The following is a 26,936-nucleotide window of genomic DNA, read 5'->3' as shown; positions in this document are numbered from 1 at the left end:
TAAGATTTAATTTTATTTAGATGAAATCAGCAGGTGAGCCTTAACTCGAGTATGCATTTAAAGCCGAGTATACCGAAAATACAGCTCAATATCAGTATTGTGTCCGTAAAGATACCGAGGTAAATCACCCCCAAAATACCGATACCGAGCCTAAAATTTCAATACTGCCCAGCTCTTCCTTGAGATATAGCATTTTGTTGTGACTGAAGTATGAGTTACATCAAAACAAAAAGTTGTAACCGATACTGGACCTGGGTTATCGTTCGCGGCTTGGTTTATGGGGGCAACACTTAAAGCATACACCAAATGCTTGACAAGCGATCTTGTTACAGATAAGTTTGAATTTCATGAAGATTCACCCATTTTTGACAGTTTGGACAATAGGAAAAAAAAATTCACTCGTTTTTTAACTCCTCTTTTTCCACATTGCCTAAAGATTTTGAAGTGAAATTTTTGTATAGATTTATCATGTTCTGTTACAGATTGAGTTTGACTTTGACTTTCATGGCAGTTTACCCATTTTTGACAAGAGTTATGACCTAGTTGACATTTGTGTTTTCTGGACTTTTTATTTGTGCAGTGCCTGAAGGTCTTGGGATATAATTTTGTATATATAGTTTTATCAATGACTGTTACAGACCAAGTTTAACTTTCGTGGTGATTTACCCATTTCCACAGAGTTTTGACCCTTGAACTTGGGAAAGAAGAAAATGTGTTGAGGCCCGGTAGGGGACAAGTATTGCTTTAACAGTTTTTTTTAAAGAATGCCTTGAGATATTGAGCTGATTTTTTTTGTAAGGCTTTATCGTATACTGTTACAAATCAAGTTTTACTTTCGTGGCGATTTACTCATTTTTGATAGGAGTTATGGCCCTTGCACTTAGGAATCTATATGAACATTTGTTTTCCAGACTTTTCCCCCAGAAAGTTTGACTTTCATGGTGATATATTCATTTTTGACGGAGTTATGGCCTTTGCACTTAGGAGATATAAAAATTAGTTTTCCTGACTTTTTCAGAAGGCCTTAAGATAGTGACCTAAAATTTTGTATATAGCTTTATCATGTGCTGTTGGCCAGGGCTTAAACTTGGGAGATATGAAAAGAAAAATTCATGACTTTTGTTTTGCAATGCCTGAAGATATTGAGATAAAATTTTGTATATACCTTTATCATGTAGTGTTACTGATCAATTCAACTCTCTTGGTGATTTACCCACTTTTCACAGAAGTATGGCCCTTGAATTTAGGAGATCAGAAAACAATTTGTGTTTGGTAGGGGACATACAAAAAAATTTATGTATTGCTTTAGCACTAATAGCAGTACTCTCATAATGCTTGTTTTATCAATCAACGTAGATATTGAGATTAACGGCTTGTGCTCAGCACATCTGAGAACAAAGACCTGTTGCTTGCTATTTGAACCAAAGTAATAAAAACTGGAGAAAAAACCCCCACCAGTTTTTAAAGTGGTGTGTCAATTTCAATACACATGCTTGTTCAGGTCACAAATGCATGTATTTCTAAGCTGTCGGTATCAATATAGGTCACATTCCATAGTCAGGGCAGGATCTAGTTCAATCTGAAAAATGCTTGCATTGTGGGATCGAATCATCTTGGTGGACCCAATCTCTGAATGTGTGGGGTTTATTCCAGGCCCAATCAGTGCACCATGACCGGTATATTAAAGGCTGCGTTATGTACTCTCCTATCCATGGAATTATCCATATATTATGTTCCTAACCTTGATTTACCTGCTCTTTTTAATCAATGACAATAAATCTTTTTGTCACTTGCGGAAATGTGCTTCAGTAATATCCATACAAACATTGAACCAATGCACAAAATATATCAGCAAAAGTATACCGTGTGCTGTTTACGAATAAGCAATCTTCGAAATGTAACCTGGTAAGACACCTAAAAAAAACCCCAAACATTTCTGTAAAGAAAAAATGGAACTAAAAATACTGTTACTGTGTTAGTAAAAAAAAACAGTTTTAAATTCCTGGTCTAGAGAAATGAAACGTACTAGTTCGTTTTTGACAGCACATATCAATACGCATGCCACGTGTAAAGTCTGTCAAAAACACTAAATGTGTTGACACATTGTTTTTTTTGTTTTAAAATTAGATAGACTGACTGACACATTGAATATTCTTTCTAGTAAATAGTAAGGGTTGTTTTATATGCACTAATTCATATACAAGTTAGTAGCATATATGCCACAGAATTCTAAAGTTCTTCTCTGAAAATGTTTAAAATAGGAGGATTGCTTCGATGGGAATCCACATGGATTCTTGTGAAAAAAGCAGAATTTTTAGCCCTGATGTGTAAATAACTAAAAGCTTAATAAATTGAACAGATATTTAAAGTAGTGGGGCCAAACTGATTATAACCGATGATGAATGATGAAATTCCAACGGTATCCCAGCACCATTGGGGGCATCCTGAATCTCTAATTATAAATGAGTTATTTGGCTGCCAAGAGGGAGGAGGACTGTTGACAGGTTGGATAATTAAGTGGCGACAATCGGCAGAACCACTGCAAAAAGCTGTTGCAAAATTAATCTGTAATGACATTTTTATAATTATTGGGTATTTACATTGTTATTATTTAATATACAAAAATTATTGGGTATTTACATTGTTATTATTTAATATACAAAATTGCTGTCACGAGGTAATATGAATTTCGAGGGCTGGTCCTACCATACTGTGCTGTGTGGCCTTGAGTGTAAAAAACCACACAGTTCCATCGATGTAAGTTCTGCCTTTGTTATTTGTCACCTCATATGTTCTACCTTTAAGTGTCTGCATTACAGTAGCTTCATTGCAGTAGTTGACAATGTTAATACAGGCCTCTAAAAATGGCGAGAGCAATAGTTTTGTTCATGCATCACTTGCTTAAGTGTAGTTCAGGGCTATATACTAGTAGTTTGCTTGACCCAATTTTCATTCAAGCATTGAATTTATTATGTGGTCATACTGGGTTACATAAAAACAAAATGGGTTATGCAAATTTTAAATTCTCAGTTAATAGGTCCGCATTCATATATCTGCTATTAAATTCCTTTAGGAGGTTTTAAGTCTTTTGATGCAGGCAAAACTCTGCACCTTTTGTGCATATTTATTTTCAGGACACCATTTACAATCATAGGGGTCGGTCTTAGCTCAGTGGTACAGCGCCTGCTTGATGCGCAGTCAGTCTGGGATTGATCCCTGTCGGTAGGCCCATTGGGCAATTTCTCGTTCCAGCCAGTGCACCACAACTGGTATGTGCTATCCTGTCTGTGGGATAGTGCATATAAAAGATCCTTTGCTGCTAATCTAAAAAGAGTAGCCCATGAAGTGGCGACAGCGGGTTGACTCTCTCAATGTATGTGTTGTTTTAAACCATATGTCCGACGCCATATATCCTTCAATAAAATGTGTTGAGTACGTCGTTAAATAAATAATTTCCTTCCATTTACAATTATAATGCCATTTACAAACATAATGGGTACTGATTGTGAAAAATATTTTTGTTTAAGATCTGTTACACAAATTGATATATATATTTTTATTATACTAATTGATTGTTATTTATTAAACTTTCAGCTCTGACTCTGATGGCGGACTGTTGAGCGTCAGTGTGAACAAGCGACCCGCGCGGGCATCTCCTGTGCATGTTGGGCCGAGTCACATGAATGCGAGTCACAGCCAGAAACGTGCTGAGTCACCCGCCACAGCAATACGGAGTTACCTCAACGAGCGCAGCCAGAGCAACTCCCCGCGGCCCGCCTACAGTCCAACATACACGTCCAGTAGGAAGTCTAGCAAGCGGCATCGGGTGTACTCACCCGAGCTACACAGAGGCAGTCATGTGGAAACGAACAATTCACGGGTGTACTTGGAACACCCGAAAGCATATGCGGGTGATTTGCCACGGGCGTTTGGCGGAGCTTGCAACGCTAGTCCACCTCCAGCAAAAACAAGCAAGCGGTATCGGAGCCCCAGTCCTTACGGCTTTAATCGCAGTGAGCGCAAGGACCGGGGCAAAAGTCCAAGCAGGTGTGTGTAACTGTAGGCAGGGGATAGTATTGCAGGGGGCAGGACGTAGTCCAGTGGTAAAGTGTTCGCTTGATGCGCGGTCGGTTTGGGATCGATCCCTGTCAGTGGGCCAATTGGGCTATTTCTAGTTCGAACCAGTGCACCACGACTGGTATATCAAAGGCTGTGGTATGTGCTATCTGTCTGTGGGAAATGATAAATGATCCCTTGCTACTAATGGAAAAGAGTAGCAGGTTATCTCTCTAACACTGTCAAAATTATCAAATGTTTGACATCCAGTAACTGATGATTAAGAAATCAATGTGCTCTAGTGGTGTCGTTAAACAAAACAAACTTTAGTATTGCTGAATTTGAGGTTTATACCTACCTGTAGATAATGATTCTTCAGTTAAGAGAATTGCACTAAAACATAACTGATGTGTTACATAGTTGCTTAGTCAAATGTAAAATATTCCTTACTGCTAAATTTTGGGAAAATGTATCAGGTTTTCTTTGAAGATTGTTGGAATTACCAAATATTTGACATCCAATAGCCAATATTTAATAAACCAGTGTGTCGTTAAACAAAACAAACTTAAGCTTAGTCTGGTTCCTCTAAAACATACATTTTAAAGACAATATTAATACTATTAGCTGATACATTAAGTTGGGAAGAAAAGTATGCCTCTTTTCTTAATTCCTCTTAGAAGCTGTTCACAATTTTAATAAAACATTTTACACAAGGAACCATAAATCTGCGACATGTTCCTATGGATTTACTTTGTCCAAAATTGTCCAATTGAATGGGCAAGATCTCAGGAACTGTTTGTCTGATAGAACTAAAATGTTTAATATCAACTTTGGCACAGTAATCGTAAATAGAGATTGTTTTTCGGTATTGTCAATATCATATATTAGGAATAAAAATTATATTTTGCGAGCCTTTGACGAGCATAATACATTATTTTTATTCCTAATATATGATATTGACGATACTGAAACACACGAGGGTAATAATCTCTTTATCATATAATCTCAAGCAGTGTTCTCGCTGGGTAAAAATTAAAGGAGGTCGGCCGTGCGGCAAAACACCCTTCAAAAAGAAAAAAAGGTTACCATATTTTTGTGTGTTGGTTGACTGTGGAAAGACATACTCCTTATTTTGCCCACAAAAAGGTTTATACGAAATACAAGCCCGCTCGTCTCTTACATGAACTGAAGATGTTGTTGGTCCGACATTCACGGGCAATTCCAGTTTTGTTGAACCGATCAGTTTTAATATTATTATTTTAATAAAGATTTTAAGATATATACGAAAAACAAAGGTATTTGTAAAGTTATCCCCTAATGTCGGATACATTTTTTAATTTTCCATCTTCATGGAATGAATCTGTCGCTATGATAAAATATCGCCAGTTATGTTTTTGTAAAGGTGGTGTATATATTATTTGGCACCCAGGATAAATAATTTTAATGATAAACACTACCACTTTGTTTTTATAAGCGGTGATATCCCCCCAGAATGAAAAGTTTATAATATTTTATAAAGAATTACTGAAAAAACAGAATGTCAAAGTAAAAATCATCAGTTACAACCAATTATATCTGCAATTGAGGACAAAATATCAGATGATAGTTAGTGGAAACAAAAGACAGAATAACCTTTTTGATCATGTGACAAATTTGGCGCAAAATAAATGGGGGTTTTCAATGCTGAATCCATAAAAAATAAAATGGTTTCATTGCTCAAATAAAATATAACTTTTATTGTATGTATTAAACATACAAATGGATACAGGTATGGGAGAAAATAGAGGCTGTTAAAGATACTGTTAAATTATGTTACGGTAACTGTCGTAAATTTTTCTTAAGTTGCTTTTTTGGGCACACAATGCAGCTTGTTTCCTTTGATGTCCAGTATGCAGACTCGTCATTGGGTTTTTTTTATGTGTTGAAAAAAAATGTGCATTTGGAAATCGTGGAGATAAGTGCTGTAAAATATAGTAGGGCACGGAAAAAATAAAGGAGGGCGGCAAAATGCAATAGCTGGGTGGGCCGCCTCGCTTAAATGGAACAGCGAGAACACTGTCAAGCTTAATGCAACTTGTTTTTGTAAACTGTACATCAGGGCGCAATACTGCGAGTGAAACACTCGCCTATGCGAGTGAAACACTCGCCTATGCGAGTGAAATTCTGTTATGGCGATTTAAATTTGCAAAACACTAGCCTTTTGGCGAGTAGATTATTTTTTCAGAACATTGATTTCACTAATCAGTCAGACGACACATATACTAATGATCGAAACTGTAAACATACACTTCCGCATTTTGACCTGTTTGCGGATATCACACTCGGAGCTCTCCGGCCGACTTGACGATCGAGGTGTTCGGAAAGCCTCATGACACATCGGGGTTTTCCGATTGTAAATGAGTTTTTACACAGCATTGGACCCGCTTCGCAGCCAATTTGTTTGCACCTAAAGTTAAGCTAAACGTTACATAGCGGGAATATGCTAAATAAATTTTTTTTAAAACGTTCGAGAAAGTTGTTGGTAACGATAGCATATCGTGAACAAAAATAAATAAATAAATAAAATACGTCCTAGTTTCGGTAACTGTAGCCGTCGGTATACTTGTCGGAATCGCGTAACCCAATTAAAAAACGGTTTACAAAGGAAAGTAAAACAAAATGTAGGCCTACTTCATATGTTGCCTGGCGAGTAACAATCTCTAGTTGGCTAGTATTTTTTTTCATTCACTAGCCAGTTGGCGAGTAAATACAAAGTGCTGCTTTGCGCCCTGTACATGCAACTTTAATTCCAGTCTGCCATTACTAGATATTCAAATGATGTAAGAATATGTGGCGCGGCATCTTTTTGAATGGAAATAACATCCTTACATCAAAATAAAACAAGTGCTTAACGTTTTCAGCTTTCAGTGTAAAATTGCTATTGAAATGTTTTTTATTTGACTATGAATGCATACGTCAATTATGGAGTGCACACTAGTACGTTTGCTTAAATGTCTATAAACCTAGTGCCGTTACCTTGATTAATTTACATCTAATTTGCAAAGTTATCAAATTCATAAAAGTATGTGATCTGAGAAAGATCACATACTTTGATTGCACTGAAAATGTAAGATATTATAATATGATAATACCTTTAGTCTTATTCAACTTACTGTACTAGCACAACAGCAATGCTGTATGACCCTGAGTTTACTAAAGCAAAACTTGAACACAACTGCAATGGAGGACTGCAGAATCAAAAACGAGGATATACGGTCTACCCATGCGTGGTTGTAGGTCATACATCCGGCAAGGGGAGATAATTCTTCAGTGAAGGTTATAACTTGGGGTCGTATAATGTTGTTGTGCTAGTACTAGGTAAGTATGAATAATAATGAAAATTAGAAGAAAAAATTCTAATTATCAGCAAAATCAGTGGGTTGGTTTAGCCTGAGTATTTTGTGATTTGACACAGAATGACCCTTGTATTTGGGGTGGGGTGTTAAATGACATACCTTGTGATTGGTTAAATTGCTTCTTTGATGCTAAATGTGGGTTGTTGGTTTTTTTCCCAGAAAGCATAAGAGACGATCGCCAACACGTAGCAGTCAGTCTCGGTATTCTAAAAAGAATTATTCCGAAACACGCAGACATTCACGTAGTCAATACGTCGACTCCTCGAGTCGTTCACCCAGTCCTTCGCGTGGCAGTTCGAGATCGAGAGAGCCAAAGTTCGCTCCTGGTAGCCTGGCTTATGAGCTGAGCAAGCACAGAAAGGCTCGTGAAAACAAACAATTGAGAAGCCGAGATGAGCGGCAGATTCTGGCCGACAAACAGCGGCAGCGACAGTTGCGTGACAGTAAAGACTTTCAGCAAGTTAAACGTGAACCAAGCCCCCTCTCTTCCCAGTATGCCATGAAGAAACAACAGGACAGAGTTCAGCTGGGTGATGACTGTATTGTGATAAAAGTGGAGAATTTGAAACCGGGCAGCGGGCAGGCTGAGCGTCGCGTGATGCGAAGCGAGCCACCCCCTGTCGAAGAGCGGCGGTTTGTGGGTGAAAACCACAGAGCCCAGCCTCCAAGACCGGACATGATGCAGCAGAGAGTCCCACAGCCAGACGAGTGTCGGCAGGTCTATCACCCACCCCCGCAGACCCCACCGAAAAAAATGCTTCCTCTACCTGCACTTTCTCCAGTTGACTCCAGCTCTAGTCATAGCTCATATAGGTAAGATGGTAATCTCTTGTTAGTCCTCTATCGGTCCAATCTGGAGGGACTATAGGCTTTGTCTTATCCTTCTGTCTGTCTGTCCATCTTATCTCACAAATTTATATAGATCTCCAAACTTAGTTTTGCAATGCCTCATGATATTGGGCTGCAATTTTGTGTATAGCTTTATCATATATAGAGATGCAGATCAAGTTTGACCTTTAAGTGGATGGGATCATTTTTGACAGTTATGGCCCTTAAACTTGGGAGCTAGAAAATTTGTTGAGCCAGGCAGGGGACACATGCTGTTGTAACAGTTCTTTTCAGAGTGTGTATGAAAAGCATGTTGAACATACTGATTTGCCTCTGTGTCTTCATTTTGTGCAATACAGTACTGCCTGATTCATACTGCAGTCTAATCTTGTTTCCTATGTTTCTGTTGCAGTGAGCGGGAGCCTGAACCGGAGAGAAATCCTCGTAAAAGGATCACAGATCTACCAATGCCTCCCATGTTGGACGATCCAGAGGGGGATTATGATCAGGAGCAGGATCAAAATGTTGAGCCTGAGATGAGGAGGGAACAACACCAACCTAAGATTAAGAAACCAAAGTATATAATCATTAATACTGCTCTTTCATTCATGTCATAATTCCCCTACCGGTCCGACCGATGGGGACTATAGGTTTCATATCTGTCTGTCCTGTCTCTTTATTTGTCTGTCCCACATAGTTTTTCAGATGTGTTTTTTTAGAATGCCTTGAGATATTGAACTGAATTTTGTGTGTAGCTTCATCATGTACTGTTACAGATCAAGTACATTTCACCCTTTTACCTGGACTGAAAAAAGAATTAAGTAGCTATTAAGTGATGGAACAAAATGCCATTGACTCAGTGGAAGATTTTAGTCATTTCATTGGTTGTTAGGATGTTTTGACCAGTCTTTGTAAAATGGAGGAAATGCCATAGCCTATAGGTCAGATTGTCTGCGTTAAGTATTTATGAAAAGAGAAAACAGTCCCAATATCCCGATATACTAAGGTTTTATTACTAGTGATTTTCTGATTAACTACTGGATTAATTTTTGACAGAAACTACGTTGAGTGGATACAAATTTATAATTTTTACTCACATATATTCACTTAAATAATGTATAAATACATAAAATAAAGTTCATATTTAAATCGGTAAGTATTATTTTCGTTGGTTTTTATAATTTTTTTGATATTTTAGATCGGTTAATGTTGACTAAAATTAGGCATTTGTGGCCAGCTGTCCAGTATTTATGTCTATTATTCCTGGTAACAGTGGTTTTTTGACCAAAATTAAAAAACTCAAGTATGATTCATATCCCAATATTTGGTGATTTTCGTTGTTGGTAAAACAATCAAATTTATTATCAGATTAGCTGCCACAATGAACTATCGATCCCTGAAAATTACTGCGACGTGCTGCCATCAAGAGAAAATACTTTCCAAAACCCACTTTTTCAACTCAAAATTACAAGGTGTTTTCAAAACAAAAACAAACCTAAAGATACAGGAAGCTGAGTTGTCCTCTGTTTCCTGTTATACAAGTCTTTCTGGTGAGTGTTGTATGCAAAATGGCGGGAAGTATGAATTGAGGAATGCACTGTACATTATGTCAACTGGCGTGATGTCGGGTGAGAGATCTCGCCTGCAGTAGTCAGAAGGTGAATAAAGTTAATTGAGCTTGGCCCATTTGACCAATTATTTGAATAATGTTAGTAAAACTACTAATAAAAAAAGTACAGTCTGGCGCCAAATTAAAAACACGGACTGACATACCTCAAGGTGCCGTGCCAAATGAGAAAGCAAGTTGGGGTCTTGAAGTCTGTTGTGCAATTTCATATTACGGCTACTTTAACTTCTCACTACTGCAAATAACTCGGCGACTTGAGCCAACTTTTGGCAAAAATACTTTCATTTTCGCTTGCAAGATTAGAGTCTGAATTTTGGTGTAAGATTCATTATTAAGGTTAATGAGTCACTTCCGCACCCTTGTTTTGACTTTGTACACAATAAATAATAGCATATCTTACCATAATTTCAATTGAAATCCATATTTCGTAAATAGTACCACGTTTTTATCACGTTATGTTATGTCATGTTAAAAAAATAAAAATACATTGCTGAATTTGCATTGGAATTTTTTCAGTGTTCTTAAAACAGAAAAGTTATGTACCCAGTTTATTGAAAATTATTCAAATTAAAAATTAGCTGTATTATTACAATGCTTTGCCACATTAAAATAAAAGCTGGTTACTAACGTTGACCCCTGCCAAGTTCAGTTGAGAGCACTCCCTAAAATTAGTAGTCACATGACCCTCGCGATAGTGTGGTATTTTTTTACAGAATATATTCTGACAAATTGTTTTAAACTGCATGGGGTAATTAATGATGGTGTGTAACCGTTACAATGTCAGACTGGTGTTAGTCTAAACTCTTTGGTAATGGGACTTGGTTTATAGTTCCATTTATAAATGTTCATCTCAAAACATTTTTAAAAAATTGAAAATTAAAATTTTAAAAATTAAAAATTAATTTTAAATATTTTCTTCAAGAATTAGATGAATCCTGAATGGTTCATGACAGATTATTTCTTTGTTGACCATATCAATTTATGACAACTTTCAACATTTAATTCCTTAGATATTATCTACTGGATGAATTCATGCCTAATCTGACCAGCATCTCAGTTGTCAATTACAGTCTGCAATGAGTCCAGTTAGATACTGTTCGTGATGCCTTTCATGCATATGTATCCCTTTCATTCTGGGGTGGGACTTGGCCCAGTGATGAAGCGCTCGCTTGAAGCGCTCGCTTGAAGTGCGGTCTATTTGGGATCGATCCTGGTCTGTAGGGCCATTGGGCTATTTTTTTCGTTCTGGCCAGTGCTCCACAACTGGTGTGACAAAGGCCATGGTGTGTACTCTCCTGTCTATGGGATGGTGCATATAAACAATCCCATGCTACTAATGGAAAAATGTAGCGGGTTTCCTCTCTAAGACTATATTTTAAAATTACCAATTGTTTGATACCCAAAGGCTGATTATTAATAAATCAATGTGCTCTAGGGGTGTCGTTAAACAAAACACATTTTAAAACTGTTTCATTATTTAATACTGCTCAGCATTACTTTAAAATTTTGATAAAGAAAATTAATACTAAATGTCTTTTTTTTTTCTTTTTTTTTTTTAAGGATCTGTAGTCAGCGAAGAAACAATGAACGCAGCATGGGTGACTGGGGTGAGAGGTGCGTGGACTGGTTTAAAATTTTGGAAATCATTGGTGAGGGAACGTATGGACAAGTATACAAAGCCAAGGATACTGTATCAGGTAGGTTGTCGCTTTTGCTGCTATCTTTGACCCATTGTTATAGTTTAAATTGACTGTCCTTAGTTTATGCAAACCCTGATCTTACATTGGCAGCAGTCTTGAAATGGCCTTCAATTTAAAAATTTCACTTGAAAAGGCCTTAATTTTTTTAAATGCCTTGAAAAAACCCTTGAAAATTAACCAAATGGCCTTAAAATCCTTTAAATCTTTTCTTAAAGAAATTTTCCTTGGACTGGAATTGAATTACATTACATTACATTAATGTTGGTATTTTTGGGTGTTCTAAAAATCATAATGCATGATGAGAAAATTAATAGATCATGGAAGATGATTTTTTGTCATATATGTTCAGAGTTACTTCCCTTACCACCCTTGGCAATTTCCATTTTACTGCAATCTCATTTGTTTGCATGCAGTGAATAAATAATGTGAATAAATAATGGGAATGACCCAATTCAGTTTCGCATGTCGGAAAACCATTAATTTGGGAAAGATGGGCAAAAATGCATGCAAATGACACATGAAGAGCATTAAATACAAATTGAACATTAAAATGTTAATGTATTTTTTAGCATTTGAGTTCCCTAATGGGTATCAGAAATAATCCACCATTTATGTTGAATGACAAAGTGTGTGGCTGAGTAACTAGTATAGGACAAGTTGCTTTGATTCCTTTATAACAATAACATACAGAAACCTGCTGAAGCAGGACTGTAAAGAGTTGACATATATAATAGTGTATATAATGTCATAATTTTTGAGTGGGGGTCCTAAAAATAGAATTTATGAAATTTTATGCTAAAAATCTGTATGAACCATGAAAATGTTTCTGGCTACTAGAACTTTTTAACGTCTAACTTTACATATGAGATATATTTTCTTAATTAGAATATTGGTGTCCATATATTCGATGGGTATCTTGTCATCCTAATTTTTTTAGTAGTCAATCCTGGATTTTGCCTGTTATTACGTACATGAATTATTTTATGAAATACTATTTTGTTCACAACAGAGAAAGCGGGAGGAGGGGAATGAAAAAAAAGCATTTTTTTTTAATGGTTGGTGAATGTTTGATTCTGTAGAATATATTCTGACATTCATTGTTTTCTTGTTATTTGTGTTTTTAGATGAATTTGTAGCTTTGAAGAAAGTCCGTCTGGAAAACGAAAAAGAAGGCTTTCCAATTACGGCAGTGCGGGAAATCAAAATTTTACGCCAGCTCCAGCATCCGAATATTGTAAATCTGAAAGAAATAGTAACAGACAAACAAGATGCTTCCGATTTCAAGAAAGACAAAGGTTTGTTATGTATTTATTGTACAGGAGATTTTAACATTATTTTTTTTTTCTCTATTCTTGTATATCATGTGAAAAACACACAACCAAAGCCTATCATGTAACACCCCTTTTAATATCTGGTGTTGCAGTATTCAGATTAATTGTAGCTGCTAACTAGACTACACTTTGAATCGTCTTGAAGATAAGTTGGCCACTGAACATCTGTATCTTGATTCAAACCCCGATAACTCGAGTCAAAACTCCTGTTGTACATAAAAGAATTGCAAGACTAAGTTCACTAACGTAACCGAATCTATTTAAATTTATGGTGTAGCCTAAAGAAGTATATGAGATGAGTTATGTTCGTCTTGTATTGTTCATTTCTAGTCTTATTTACAGGGATGTGAGAGCTATGCGAAAATGCGTAAATGCGCTTTTTCATTTCATCTAAAAAACAACAAAACATATTCAACATACTGTTGACCACACAAGGTTCATTTGCATGTTTTCACAGTTTCAAGTTTATGACATGTGCCTTGTATTATAAGTTATTATTGTTAGCATTGATTGCAATTTTTGGCAGTTCTGGGGGTTACAAACAATTTTTCTTCAGGGGCCCTTGAGCTGCCCCTGGACCCCGGCCACAGTAAGCTTTTTTTGTTCCAGCCCCTCTAACACCTGTATTTATAAATTAATTAAAAACAACAACATTGATTTATCTTTCTTTTAATTTAATTTTTTATATAAATGTTAGGTACATCACAAATTATTTCTTTATTCACTGAATCAGTTTATGTTAAGTGCCAAGACATTTGATTCTGCAGAATTGTTGTAAATCATCCTAAATAATTATTGCCTTTCCAAAAACCACACACCTTGTCTCCCCTAAAAATAATTCCTCGCACTTCCAAACGGATAAGCGCTCCTTATAAATGAAGATTTGCTCAAGTGCTGGATTAATTTCAGACATTGTTGAAATTTAATGTGGAAAATAATTATTTCTGGAAAATGTTCAGTCATAAAATAGAGAATTTAAATTGTAGCAGTTGACCATTGTAGAAACATTTAATTAATTAATTTATTTATTAATTGAATTTTGAAATTTAATTTAATTTTTTTTTTTTTTTTTTAAGATAAATGATTGTTTTATTTGCCAGGTGCCTTCTATCTGGTGTTCGAGTACATGGACCATGATTTGATGGGACTTCTTGAATCGGGATTTGTCAATTTTAAAGAAGACCATATAGCATCTTTTATGAAGCAACTACTAGATGGTTTATATTATTGTCATAAAAAGAATTTCTTACACAGAGATATTAAGTGTTCAAACATTCTCTTGAATAACAGGTAAGCTCATTCAATATCCTCTTGCTTACTTTCAATTAAAAAAAAAATTACTGCATCTTGTAAATTAAAAGTTCTTTAAAAGATTAAATACATGCAAAAAGATAATTACAAGTGCAGTATATTTCAATGGATCGTAATTGAAGGTTTTTTAAAGAAAGATGTGTTTGTTTTTAACGGTTGTTTGTTTGTTAGAGGGCACATTAAGCTGGCTGACTTGGGCTTGGCACGTTTTTACTGTGCGGACGACCGGGATCGACTGTACACTAATAAGGTGATCACGTTGTGGTATCGCCCACCGGAACTGCTGCTGGGGGAGGAGCGATACGGACCTGCCATAGATGTCTGGAGTCTTGGGTAAGGCATTTCTTTACATGAATGTCAGTGTTTTATATCAGTAGCACTGTGGTTTGCTGATGAATACTGTAGATCCTGAAATTAACACGTCCCTAAATTAATGCGAGTGACGGTGGGCAGACTAAAATGCAACATGAAATTAATGCGATAGGCCTCCCTTTGAAATATTACTTTTCTAACAACACACGTCTGTGTACTTTTAGGTTAAATGCGAGTTTAAGGTCTCTTCAATGAGATCAACTCACTAACATGTCTGTGTGAACACATCAGTTACCCTGTTTAGTCACTTGTGTTTTTGGTGAGATCAACTCAAAGCATATGTTTATAGCAATCTTTTATGTAATCTGGTTAAACATATGTATGTACTATTACAGCTGTATCTTTATATGTGAATGGTGATTTCAAAGTCATAATGAAACAACAATTTACCCAGTGGTATGCCGACAAAATTGCATCAAACTTGAACAGTAAAAACAAAGAAACTGTCGACAGGATTAGCGTGCTAAAACACATTGACGCACGATGGACCAAAGACCCTGCGATCATCACATGTGGCTGGCAGCCTGCTGAACTATTGGACAATTAGTTTGTCTCGCCTACGATGAATTGTTTTCCAGTTATGTGATATAAATATATTAGAATTTTAATCTTTGTTTGTTTTAATAACATGGGGCACATAGACAAAAACATAGAAATAAATGCGTCATATTATTAATGCGAATAACACGATCTCGCATTTTTCGCATTAATATTATGGGACGCATTAATTTCAGGATCTACAATATATAGAATGGTTGGTAAACAGTGTCAGGTCAGATCATAGGGTTTTTTGTGCTTATTCAGAACAAGCTGTTGTAGCGCACGCCTGCCCTGGATGCAGATGCAGGCCTTGGCTGGCTGGCTTCGTCCAGAACAGTAAAGGGTTGGAGTAGGTGGGAGAGGGGACTGGCCATGCTGGCAAGTGCACGGGAGCACCAGCAACCTGACTGAAATGGTAGCGGGCGGGGGCAATTTTAGTCCTATTGAATTTTGAATATCCTGTAGGATTATGTCAAAAAGGAAAGTGGGCAGTATCTTGAAGGAATTTTGGCGCATTTTTGAACGGTTCATCGAAAGAAAAATAGGGAGCTATATGTTAATTTGAACTTAGTTTGCCAAGAGTAGCTCTTATTGGAACCTGGAGTTAAACAGTATGGGTTAACAATCTTGTTTTTAAAGCTGAAATTGCAGAACAGTCGTAACAAATAAATTTAACAATTATTTGGCATTCCAGAAGCATTAAAATTGGTTTAATAGCCTAAATTTTTACATGTTTGACAAACTATTTTGTCTGGCAAGTTGAGACAAAGGTATTATTTTTCTTGTAGGGATTACAATGTCAACTTGTACATTTAGCTTAATGTTCAAGTTTCGTGTATAGGTCCATTTATCATGAACTATTTGTTTTAGATCAATGAAGCTTGGTTTGTTTTTGCCCCAATGGATGTTCATCAAAATGCATGTAAATTTTCAAACAAATTAAAATTTGGAGATAAACATCTTATGCATCATCTATCGTTGGCACCGAATATGTTTATGGTAGGTGAGACATTTAATTCTACAGAATTCTTGTTTAATTTTTAACTTGCAAACTGATGATTGATCACAAAATTTTATCTGATTCCCCATCACTAAATATTTATAAATTTCACATGTAGAAAACTAGAGTTGTAAATTATGATTCTTTCAGTTGTATCCTGGGTGAATTGTTTACAAGAAAACCGATTTTCCAAGCGAACCAGGAGTTCCTGCAACTGGAGCTGATCAGTAAAACGTGTGGAATTCCCTGCCCTGCGGTGTGGCCCGATGTGATCAAGCTGCCCCTCTTTCACACGTTCAAACCAAAACGCCAGTACAGGAGACGACTGCGAGAAGAATTTTCATTGTACGTCCTCATCTTAAACTTTTACATGTCCTTTCATATACATTGACAGTGCTTCTGCCAGAAAGAATTTTTTGGTTATAGTGCTATGGAATTGAATGCAACCAGTCAACAGGGGGAATGGGGGGCCTCTCCCAGAAAGAAAATAGGTTATGTTTAGGGTTAGGGTTAAGAAAATCACACAGTAGTGTTAAGAGTAATTGATTTTGTCAAAAGGTTAACTTAAAAAAAAAAAAATTGCAAAAAGATTTGGGTATGGAGCCATACCCATTTTACCCTCTGGCAGAAACCCTGAGTGAAACACCTCAAAACTGAACACCTACAGGACCAAGTAAAAAGTCTGGTTTTAAGGAGTATCTGGTTTACGGAGTTCTGATCTTTGACAATGAAAAACATCTGGTTTTGGAGGAATTCCAGTTTACAGAGCGTCCTGTGTTTAGGGGTTTCACTGTATACATTAACCTGTGGCTTAATTCACTAAACCTTTAACAACTTTGCTATCTTGCAGTGATGATACGATCTTGCTTAAGAGATCTTTATGAATGAGAGGCCCCTGACAACTTGTCAAGTGCATTAATAGAACATCATAGATTATTTTTTTCTTAAATTAGTACAATATACAGTGGAACATTTTGTGTAAAATTGTGTTCTAGGACATGCATACAAATGATCTTTTATGTCTTTGTTTCACCATTTATGTTTATTGAATCGATTGACATGTTACTGTTTTTCAAAGCCAGCCTTTTATGTCTTGTTGCCTAATTGTGTTTATTGCATCGATTGACATGTTACTGTTTTTCAAAGCCTGCCAAAGCTTGCCTTAGATCTGATGGATCACATGCTGGAGTTGGACCCAGGCCGGAGGTGTACGGCAGAACAGGGACTGTATTGTCCGTGGTTACGAGATATCATTCCAGCAAGAATACCGCCGCCAGAGTAAGTAGCAATTTCATTGTACTTGCCATAGTCACGTTGATGATAGGAATTGCACTTTGTAAAAAAACAATTGTGAATATGGATATAACAGCATTTATGCTTTAAAAAAAAAAAAAAAGGATTTGTAATTTACTAATGTTGCTGTACTGAAATGGTCTCGCCTCCTGTTTCATGGTGACAGGGTTTTGTACGAATACAAACACGGCTACTTGAAATGTTGGTATTTTATTACAGATTCTTACACTCATTCTTGCTTTCAGGTTAATGGTGTTTTGTTTATTTGTTCATTGCAGTGTTTGAAATTAACGGTATCCTGATATTCTGGGAATTTAATTTTGGATACCAGACTTCAAATAACCCAGTATCCCACCGGGATATCATATAATGTTTTTTTTTTTTTTTTTTTAATCCTGTGTTTTTATTTTTCGCTGAAACAATGCAAGTTGTCATTTACTAGTGAAGTTAAGTAAGTGTCGTCCACGTTTGTTAGATGTTATTTATCAATTTCATTTAAGTGGGATACTAAATTATCAGGTGGGATACCAGATTTTGAAATGTTAGTATCCAACTGGGATACTGCCCCAAATTTTTAATCTCGAACACTGCATTATAATACTTGTGTATAATATTTGTGTGTTCCGTGTGTAACATTTGGAAATATGTTTCAGATATCTACTGATTTGACAAAAGTTGTATTGTATCCGATTTGGAGATTCATGGCCTATACTGATGTATATTTGATAATATATGTTTCATTTTCAGACTTGTATGCTGAAGAATTTTTTGAAAGAACTGTCATGCAATTATTTGTTTTATCCTGTCACGACTTGTAAAAATTGCATAAATTGTTCCATTTTATTCATAACCTATTGTGGTTTTCATGTTTTGTCCTTAAAATAAACATGTTAAAAAAGTAAAATACAAATGATCAATTTTTTTTGTTTAGTGTCATTTTTATGTCAGTTTGATTTCAAAATGCTTAGTCATTTATAAAACTTATTGTCACATGTTGAGTATATCATGCTATAAACAACTGTATTTCTATTTGAAAACATATAATTAAAAACATTTTTGTCATTATGTTGTGTCTGTCATATAAAAACATTACAACTGAGGTAAACTTAATGCACTTGCTTGCATTTGGTCAGTATTATGTCAATTCAGTAATTTTGGATATTTATTGTATGGCCCTTTCATTAATGGAATTTTTTTATTTATTTGAATTGAAAGGTTTTTTTAAGATGGTTATTATATTGTCGTCTCAATAATGAAAAATTTTCTTTCAGTTTGCCAAGAGATCAGGATTGTCACGAACTATGGTGTAAGAACAGAAAAAAATTGATGCGAGAACAGATGAGAAAGGAACAAGAAATGGGTGGTGTTCCCTCAAAATCAACTACTCCACAATCAATGAAACTTGCACCTGTGGGTCGTGGATTGCAAGGGAAAGATACAAAAACCCCTATCGACATGAGAGCTTCGGGGGAGTCGCACGACAGTTCCAGGAGGACCTCAGCAGGTGATGGTAAATCTTACGTGTATGGAAATGGTAATTCAAAAGATTCTATACCTGGTTTAGCTGTTAAGAAAGCTGAGACACCGGAGAGTGGTGGCGGTGGCGGTAGCGGTGATGGATTCGGCCGAGAGAAGTCGAGTCACGGCAAGGAGCAGGCGATCAGTGGTAAGACTACACAAGCTCAGTTGTCACAGCTGATCGAGCTTCTCAAGTCGCAGCAAGGTGGTATCAGCATCAAGCAGATTGCAAAGAGTCTGAACATTTCCGTCGATCAGCAAACAACGCAGCTGCTGGATAACCTCAAACAGCAGCTGATGGAAGCTGCGTCGGTCGCGAAACAGGCGAAAGAGAGGGGAGAGCCTGTGCTGTCTTCAACAGTGTTCACGTCCCCCGTGGATACCGTCCCGAAACACAGGCATGAGGACACTGGTTACAGCGTCGACAATCAACAGAGTTCGGCTTACTCCCATCCCGGGGCTAGCGAGAGTTCAGTATTTTCCAGCAGTCTGAGTGTCGCTAGTTCTGGTTTTACGAACACGTTGCCTCAGACGTCGGGTGCCGTTCAGCCTGGGTATGATAAACATGCTGGAGTGAAGGCGGCCCTGGCACAGCTGTTGGCGCAGCAGGGTATTCCCGTCACTATGGGAGGCTCCCAGGTGAGGCCGACGCTGGCTAACAATAACACTGATAGCGTTTCCAACGTTCCCGGCCCAGTGTCTGTGGTCAGCTCGGGGCAGACTTATGGCTCGCAGAACTATCAAAACTTCGAACCTCCTATTTCCAGCATTGGCAATTCTAGTATACCACCACCGGTCTCCAGCATTGGGAACTCTAGTGTGACACAAACCGTGTCTTCTGCCAGGATTCAATCACAGTATAGTTTTACCTCGGACGATTCGAGAGAGAGTTTTACAGACACCTCCATTACAAACATTCCAAACACGCAACCGATGCCCTACTTCGATTCTACGGCAAGAGGGAGAGGGAGAGGTGTGCCCCCGGGACCACCGCCCGGTCCTCCACCGGGATTTCCACGACAGCAGGGTGCTGGATTCGGGCGTGGATATACTGGTGGACAAGATAACCGCGGAAGAGACTCGTACAGTTCTAATTCAGGAATGGCGGGCTGGCATTGATGTAGGCAGTGCAGACTTTTAAGCTGCTGCCCACCAGATCATTAAAAATATTTAGCTGAATTTGCAAACTGTTCATGATTCCGTCATCAAAAATCAAGTCCGAGAATTAGCATTATTATTGGGTGTTTGGGTTTTTGTGTTGAATTTGACCACACATTTTTAAGACAAATCCATCAAATTGTTGTCAGTATTTTAGATGCAGCTTAGACTCTTCTTTAGTTTGTACTGGAGTCCACGTCATCCTTGTTATTTTTTGCCATTGGTTATATGTATTTGGTCATAGATTTGTTGAGGTGATGTTTGGTGTTGGTAACATGATTTTAATAACTCATTGAAGTGAGGTTGTATAGTGACATTTTGTATGTGTGGATGATTTTCTGCTGAATTTAAATCTTTTAAAGACATATACCAAGCTTAGCAACACTGTATCTGACTATACACTAATTTAATATATTAAAAGCTTAAAAGGACTTAAAATGAAAGCATGTATGCTAATTCGTGAAATGGAACCAATCAAAATGACTTGCAGACACCAGACTTAAGAATACATCACTGTAGTGTTCAGACAAATTCAAAATAATGATTGCATTAAACACAGTATCTGCTGTACTTTTCACGTTTTGGTTATTATACAGTGATGTCAGAATAAACCGGCAACTAGTGAAACTTCTTTGTCGACTACAATTGTACACATTACATTAAAGATTAAACTTGGAATAGTTAAGCAAAGAGTTCCTCCTATTCCTCCCTTTTGGGGGATTGGGTATGCGTTATTAGACCAATATTAGGACGATAGCTAAGTGCTCCAACTGCACCTTGGCTTGGCCACAGAGTAGATTGTCAAATAACTATTTAAAAAACCCATAAGGGATGTATTGACTTTGGAGTATTTTAACATGCCCCTATATCACTACGGTTTCGGGCATGTCCATCCTGGGTCCGGTCTCTGGATAGCCAGTGCTCCAACCTGGGACATGGATGTATTGAATGAATGTCACATCTAGTCTTCTGTGGTATTATCTTCCAAAAGCACCAGTGTCATGGAAATTTAAAACACAAAAATCCAATTGTGTATTATGAAATAAAATCTTTATCGTTTTCTTCCATTTCAAACATTTATTGGGAGGTTGGGAAGACGTTTTGCTATAGTATATGTTTTTGAAGAAAATTATCAATACTGTACCACGACTCACACTGGAAAAGATTTTAGTCTGAGCGAATTTTCTGATGTATTTATGTAGAGGATTTCTTGAAAAATTATTGACATGTAGCTGATTTTGCCAAATAACAAATGTAGCCAGCCACGACACATTTTAGATAATTTAGCTATAGGTAGGCTAAGCCTGGCTGTACTCGTGTATATTTTTACACCTTGAACAATTTCAAACAAACAAAATTTAACTGGGGGAAAATGATTTTTCTGAACAAAAAATTGCTATAGTTAAATCAATTGGGAAAACATTTTCTCAGAAATAAATCAGTTCACAAAAAAAGTTGAAGGCAAGGGAAGTGTGAATGAATTTTCCAAAGCAATGAAATGTGGTTACTCCAGAGGTTTTGTTTTTCTAGTGTTAATTTGTCACATTGTTAATTGGAAAGCTGTAAATGGGAATTTACTCAAATGTTGTGGTTTGGAATGTATAGATATGATTATCTGTGTGTATATATACCTATACAACTAGAATATATTTCAATATGAAACAGTGTATTTATTAATAAAAGAATAAGGCTCGATTTAATCATTGGATATATTTTATTTTTGGAACGTTTGACTTGTTACAGCTTGTGTTTGCTATGTGTTTGTATTTTAGTATGTTTTGAAGCTGATTGTAAATTTTATATTGCCACATGTATATTAAAACTAAGCTAAATTAAGCTCTAGTTTAAAAATAACTTGTAATACATTTTTGGTTGTTTTTATTGTTTTATTGTATGTAACATAACTAAGGTAATGTGAGGATAAGAATTGGAATATCAAACATTTTCACTGATATTTGCACTTCACCTAACCTCAGTTTATTTGTAATTAGTTAGATCCCTGCAGTTTTGTTTTCATAAAGAATAGCATATTTTGTTTTTATTGGAATTAGAAATTTAACAGTTTTGAGAAATAGATGTTTGTTCTTAAAATAATTGTGATCATGAAAGTTGTCGGTTATATTCTTAATTGATTGGGCCACACAACTTTGAGAATTAATACTGTTTACATTTATTTATTTTATCAAAAAGCTTTACTTAAAAATAGGTTTAAAAATTCATTAGCATTACTGCTGAAAAGTTAAAATAAAGGAATTTATTTATTTAATAAAAGAAAGAAGAAATACTTAAATCAACATTTTGTGTTTATTTAAAGTGACCATGCAGTATGGTGTCTTGCATATTATCTCTTATGGTAAAATATAGATCGAGATAAGATTTTTGCTCTCTCCTTTATTGTATTGCCATGTCTCTGCTGAAGTGGCCATCATATTTCCTAGAACTTTCACAAGTTTCATTATTTGTAACCTCATCAATACAAATCATACCTTTTTTTTCTTTTTTTTTTTTTTTTTGGATGCTTGTAAATTGCTATTTGTTTAGAAAGACAGTCCATTGAGCTTTCTTTCTTTATCATGTACACATTTCAGATAGAACTATTTTTAATGTATACCAATTCACCTGCTGTACATTGCTGTTAACTGGTGAAAATAAAAAACGAATGATGGGAAATGTTTTTGTTTTATGTTCTTAAACAAATCTATGTTAGTCCTGTCATACATACTCTTGATTAATTACTATCTTCTAAATGGGAACCTGTTATATTGAAATCTTGTTGTAATTTGTATGTTGATGATGAACACCGGTTTATATGTTATGTGACTCTTGTAGATATTCTGAGTACTTGTCCATTTTACTGATAATTTGATACTTATTAGTACACTACTTTGTCAGTTTGTTGTGATTAAGATTATTTACATTTATTAAGTGATAATTTTAAATTATTTGACGGAAGATTTTTTAAAAAGTGATGAACCATATTTTGAGTTATATATTTGTGCCTTTGATTATCAGCAGCAGGTATCTCTGTTTACACTTCCCACAGATACATACCGAGATGTATGAGCTAAAGACTCAGGTGTACATGTGCGAGCTGAATACTCAGGTGTTTGATACACTCGTCTTGAATATGAGTAGGAGCACTAGGAACTGAAATGTATTCAGGGACTGTAGTGCAGGGAAACCGACAACAACATAACGTGCAATGTTAACAAGTAATGTCTTGTATTGTACTTCACTGTTAATAATTTTAATGGAAAAACTTGAAAATGTTTAAGATGGATATATATTTTGTTTTATAAAGAGATTCGAAGGCTTGCTATTTTATAATAAAAACTGTTTCTCCTAGTTTCCATTAGTATACAGACGGGCATAAATAAAAACAATGGGCATTCCACTGAATAATATCTTGTAGAAATGTATTGTTGTATAGGCCTATATGAAGCATGCAGACAAATGGCATATTAGTGACGACTGAAAGAGGATTTTGTTCAAGTTGCAAAAAAATGGAATTGAAGTTGAAGAAAAAGGCATAACAACACTGCATTGGATATGAAAATCGTTTTGTACACATCATGTCTTCATACAAAAGCTTGAGTGCGTTGTTAAATAAAACATTTCCTTCCTTCTTCCTACAAAAGCAACAGGTTTATTTTCATTGACAAGTTATACTGTTGACAAGTTATTGCCAAAAAACAGTTGTTTTTTTATCAAACTATTTTGTTTTTCTTCACCCCCCTCCCCCCCCCCCCCCCCCCCCCCAGATTTCAGTTAAATTGTTACCAGTATGTTATTTGTCTGCCTTCTTAATATATATGACATTTGTATTAGAAAATGTGTGTTATTTATGCTCTCAGTGTATTTAATTATCCAGCTGTCATCTTGATTACTTTCTTTCGAACAAATCACATGTAACTTACAACTGATTAACAGTTTGCGTGATTTTCAATTTGCTTAACCAATCCATGAACAGTATACATAAACATCATGACTCTTCACATGGAATACTGTGCCCTCTATAGGCCTGAACATGTTATGTACAGTACTGTTTGTGTTTGGTAGGTGTTGCCTATGTGTTCGCAGTGGATTCTGTTACCATCTCAGTGTTTCTGCTATAAAGAACTTTTTGGGTATGGCACTATGGACTTGAATGCAACCACAGTCAACAGGGTATGGAGGGCCTCACCCAGAAAGAAACTGGATTAAGTTTAGGGTTAGGGTTAAGAAAATCATACAGTATTGATAAAGAGTAATTAATTTTGTCAAAAAGTTAACTTAAAAAAATAAAATATGCAAAAGCATTTGGGTATTGCACCATACCCATTTTACTCTCTGGCAGAAACCACTCTAGACAGGTGCTATAATAACCATGTCAGGACACCAAATACAGGTAACAATTATTTTTAATGTTTTGATAATGGCGGCTGTTGATAGTTTAAAATCGCAACTATTATTTAAGAATTATTTAGTGATTTCTGAAACTTATAATTTAAATTGTGTTAAAAGTATTCAAACAGCATTTCTGTAAATTATTATAAACATGTTTGCTAAAAAAAAAAACCCAACAACAATGTTTTGATATAAAAACACAGAACAGTTTTGTTTTGGAAGGTTCTGGCTGTAAGCTCAACCACTAAATGTATCGCCCACCGAAATGGGTGATGTTAATATTTATTGCCGATACGTGCTACAATTCCTGACCCTTGTGCAGGACATTTTACTAACAAACAACCAGTTTAATGCTTATTTGTGGGGTAGGAGTAGTCATAAAAAGGTAGTTATTTGCGTAAAAACTGATTAAAAACATTGATATACTGAATGCCAACTAAAACTATCAAAAATGAGTGAGTTATTGCAAACATTAAGATAACCAGAAACACTATGGTTATAGTTAAAATCTTTTGCATAAAGAAAATCATTATGTCATATTGAGTCCATCAGCTATTGGTTGTGAAACATTTGATGATTCTAATGGTTTTTGAGGAAAACTGCTAAATTTTTTCATTAGCAGCAAAGGATCATTTATATGCACTTTCCAACATACAGGACAGCACATACCATAGCCTTTGATAGACAAGTTGTGGACTGGTTTTGACACTCGTATTCTGAGCAAAATTTAATATGTAATTTTAGTAACATGTTGACAAGACCGTAAACTCGCTAGTCACATTAAACAGTGCTTTACTTTACTATTAATTTCATAAGTTTCCTGTAATAACGACGAACAGTGTTAGATTGAAACTATTCAACCAAGCTGCTTCATTGGTACAACCTGATACGAAAGCTTCTCTTGTGACAAAAAAAAATGCTTTGAAACTTATCTTTACAGTCCACAACTTACTTTTAAAACTGTGCATTGATATATTCTGATTTAAAAAATAAAACAATGCAATATTTCTTATTTGATCAGAAGCAAAGATCATTAAAACAAACGGTCAATGGGAAATGTCACACAGTTGATACAGCTTTCTTAATAAAAAAATGCCCACATACTCTCATGGTGTTCTACATTCAAAATGGTGTCTTTCGATTCATTTAGGTATGCAGATATGCATTGTTTGTTATAGGTTCAGTCTGAGAAATACCGACTACATTATTTCTACTGAAAATGCACAAGCATTCAACCGTACCAGTGAACTCTGTATGAGACTGGCAGTGATGAAATTTGTCAATCAATATAAGGTGTTCATAAAATATTTTAACTTGCGAATATTTGTCCATTATTTATCTAAATTGATTGTAAATATGTGTAGTCTTTAAAAGTGTAAATATTTTTAATTGGTGCATTTCAATACATGTTTGTCCATGTGAAGGAATGATGTCTGACGTACGACCAAGGGGGCGATCACGAAAAGAAAGGAAGTATTTGGCTGATGATTGGAGAAGAATGTTGCCATGTATCCACCCATGTTGATGAACAATTGTGCAGCAATTGGCAACCATAGACTGTGCTGTCCACCAGAATGACATTATGTGAGAACTGTTTTAAAAGTGGCTTCTTGTACCCGTTTGTTGGGCAGTTTGTGTTTCGAAACTGTTCTCCATATGCCAGTGACATTAATCTTGGAGAAATTGTTGGCGACATCTTTGAGTGTCTTAATTTGAAATGTTGGATCTGTTTCTGCATTAGGATTCAGTGAACCTGAACATGTTTGGGATAAAACAAAACGTGCTGTGAGCAAAATTAACTAAAAACGTCAACATTTAATGTAATGAAGTGAACACAAGGATTGAACTATTACTGCATTGGATTTCCACACTGTGTCTTGTTTTGAACTGTTCATTAAAGTGCCATCTGGAATTGCTGCATGGAAGGATTAATATCTCTTGTCACACTTGCAGTACTGATGTATTGTAAGTACCTGTATGTGTTGCCAGGGTCCAGTAGCATCATTGTACCGAATCCTCCTACCGGTGGAATAGTTAGTGCTGGATTATAGCGATGAAATGACTAGAAGTTTGAAGACGAGATCCATGAATATGGCTAGATAATCAGTTGAAACGAGATTCAGGTGGGTTTGTAGACTAAAGTACCACCACTAAAAATAACCAGTAGTCTGTGAATGTTTATTATTACTTTATTTTTGTTTTTAACTTTTAATTTAAATACAAAAAACATTAAAACTTCCAACTTTTGTGTTTGAATTGACAAGTAGGTACCTTCTATCCATCACGAATGGTTAATTTACGTCCTGCTGAAATTTACTGAAAAATGCACTGGCCTTGCACTTTGCTCAAGACAAATTGGAATAACTTAAAACAGTATTATAAATCAAAATCGGTGTCTTACAAGCTATTTAGATACATGTA

The 26,936-nt window shown here is 35.9% G+C and overlaps 1 protein-coding gene across 1 annotated transcript in view; it reads left to right on the top strand.

Annotated features, from left to right (window-relative positions):
- The window catches only part of LOC121382084 (cyclin-dependent kinase 12-like), a 29,553-nt gene extending 6,754 nt beyond the window's left edge, over window positions 1-22,799 (top strand). Inside the window, exons 2-11 of the mRNA XM_041511573.1 lie at window positions 3,595-4,047; window positions 7,611-8,264; window positions 8,692-8,856; window positions 11,467-11,603; window positions 12,731-12,901; window positions 14,038-14,227; window positions 14,420-14,581; window positions 16,311-16,505; window positions 17,307-17,438; window positions 18,725-22,799. Coding sequence (XP_041367507.1) covers window positions 3,595-4,047; window positions 7,611-8,264; window positions 8,692-8,856; window positions 11,467-11,603; window positions 12,731-12,901; window positions 14,038-14,227; window positions 14,420-14,581; window positions 16,311-16,505; window positions 17,307-17,438; window positions 18,725-20,090 — 3,625 coding nt within the window. The 3' untranslated portion in view covers window positions 20,091-22,799. The remainder of the gene's footprint in view (window positions 1-3,594; window positions 4,048-7,610; window positions 8,265-8,691; window positions 8,857-11,466; window positions 11,604-12,730; window positions 12,902-14,037; window positions 14,228-14,419; window positions 14,582-16,310; window positions 16,506-17,306; window positions 17,439-18,724) is intronic.
- Window positions 22,800-26,936: the final 4,137 nt, after the last annotated feature.

Source organism: Gigantopelta aegis, chromosome 9, assembly GCF_016097555.1.
Source record: "Gigantopelta aegis isolate Gae_Host chromosome 9, Gae_host_genome, whole genome shotgun sequence".
In the NCBI taxonomy this organism is placed as follows: domain Eukaryota; kingdom Metazoa; phylum Mollusca; class Gastropoda; order Neomphalida; family Peltospiridae; genus Gigantopelta; species Gigantopelta aegis.
The sequence above is the reverse complement of the archived record's forward strand: the minus strand, read 5'-3'. Positions and strand labels throughout refer to the sequence as shown.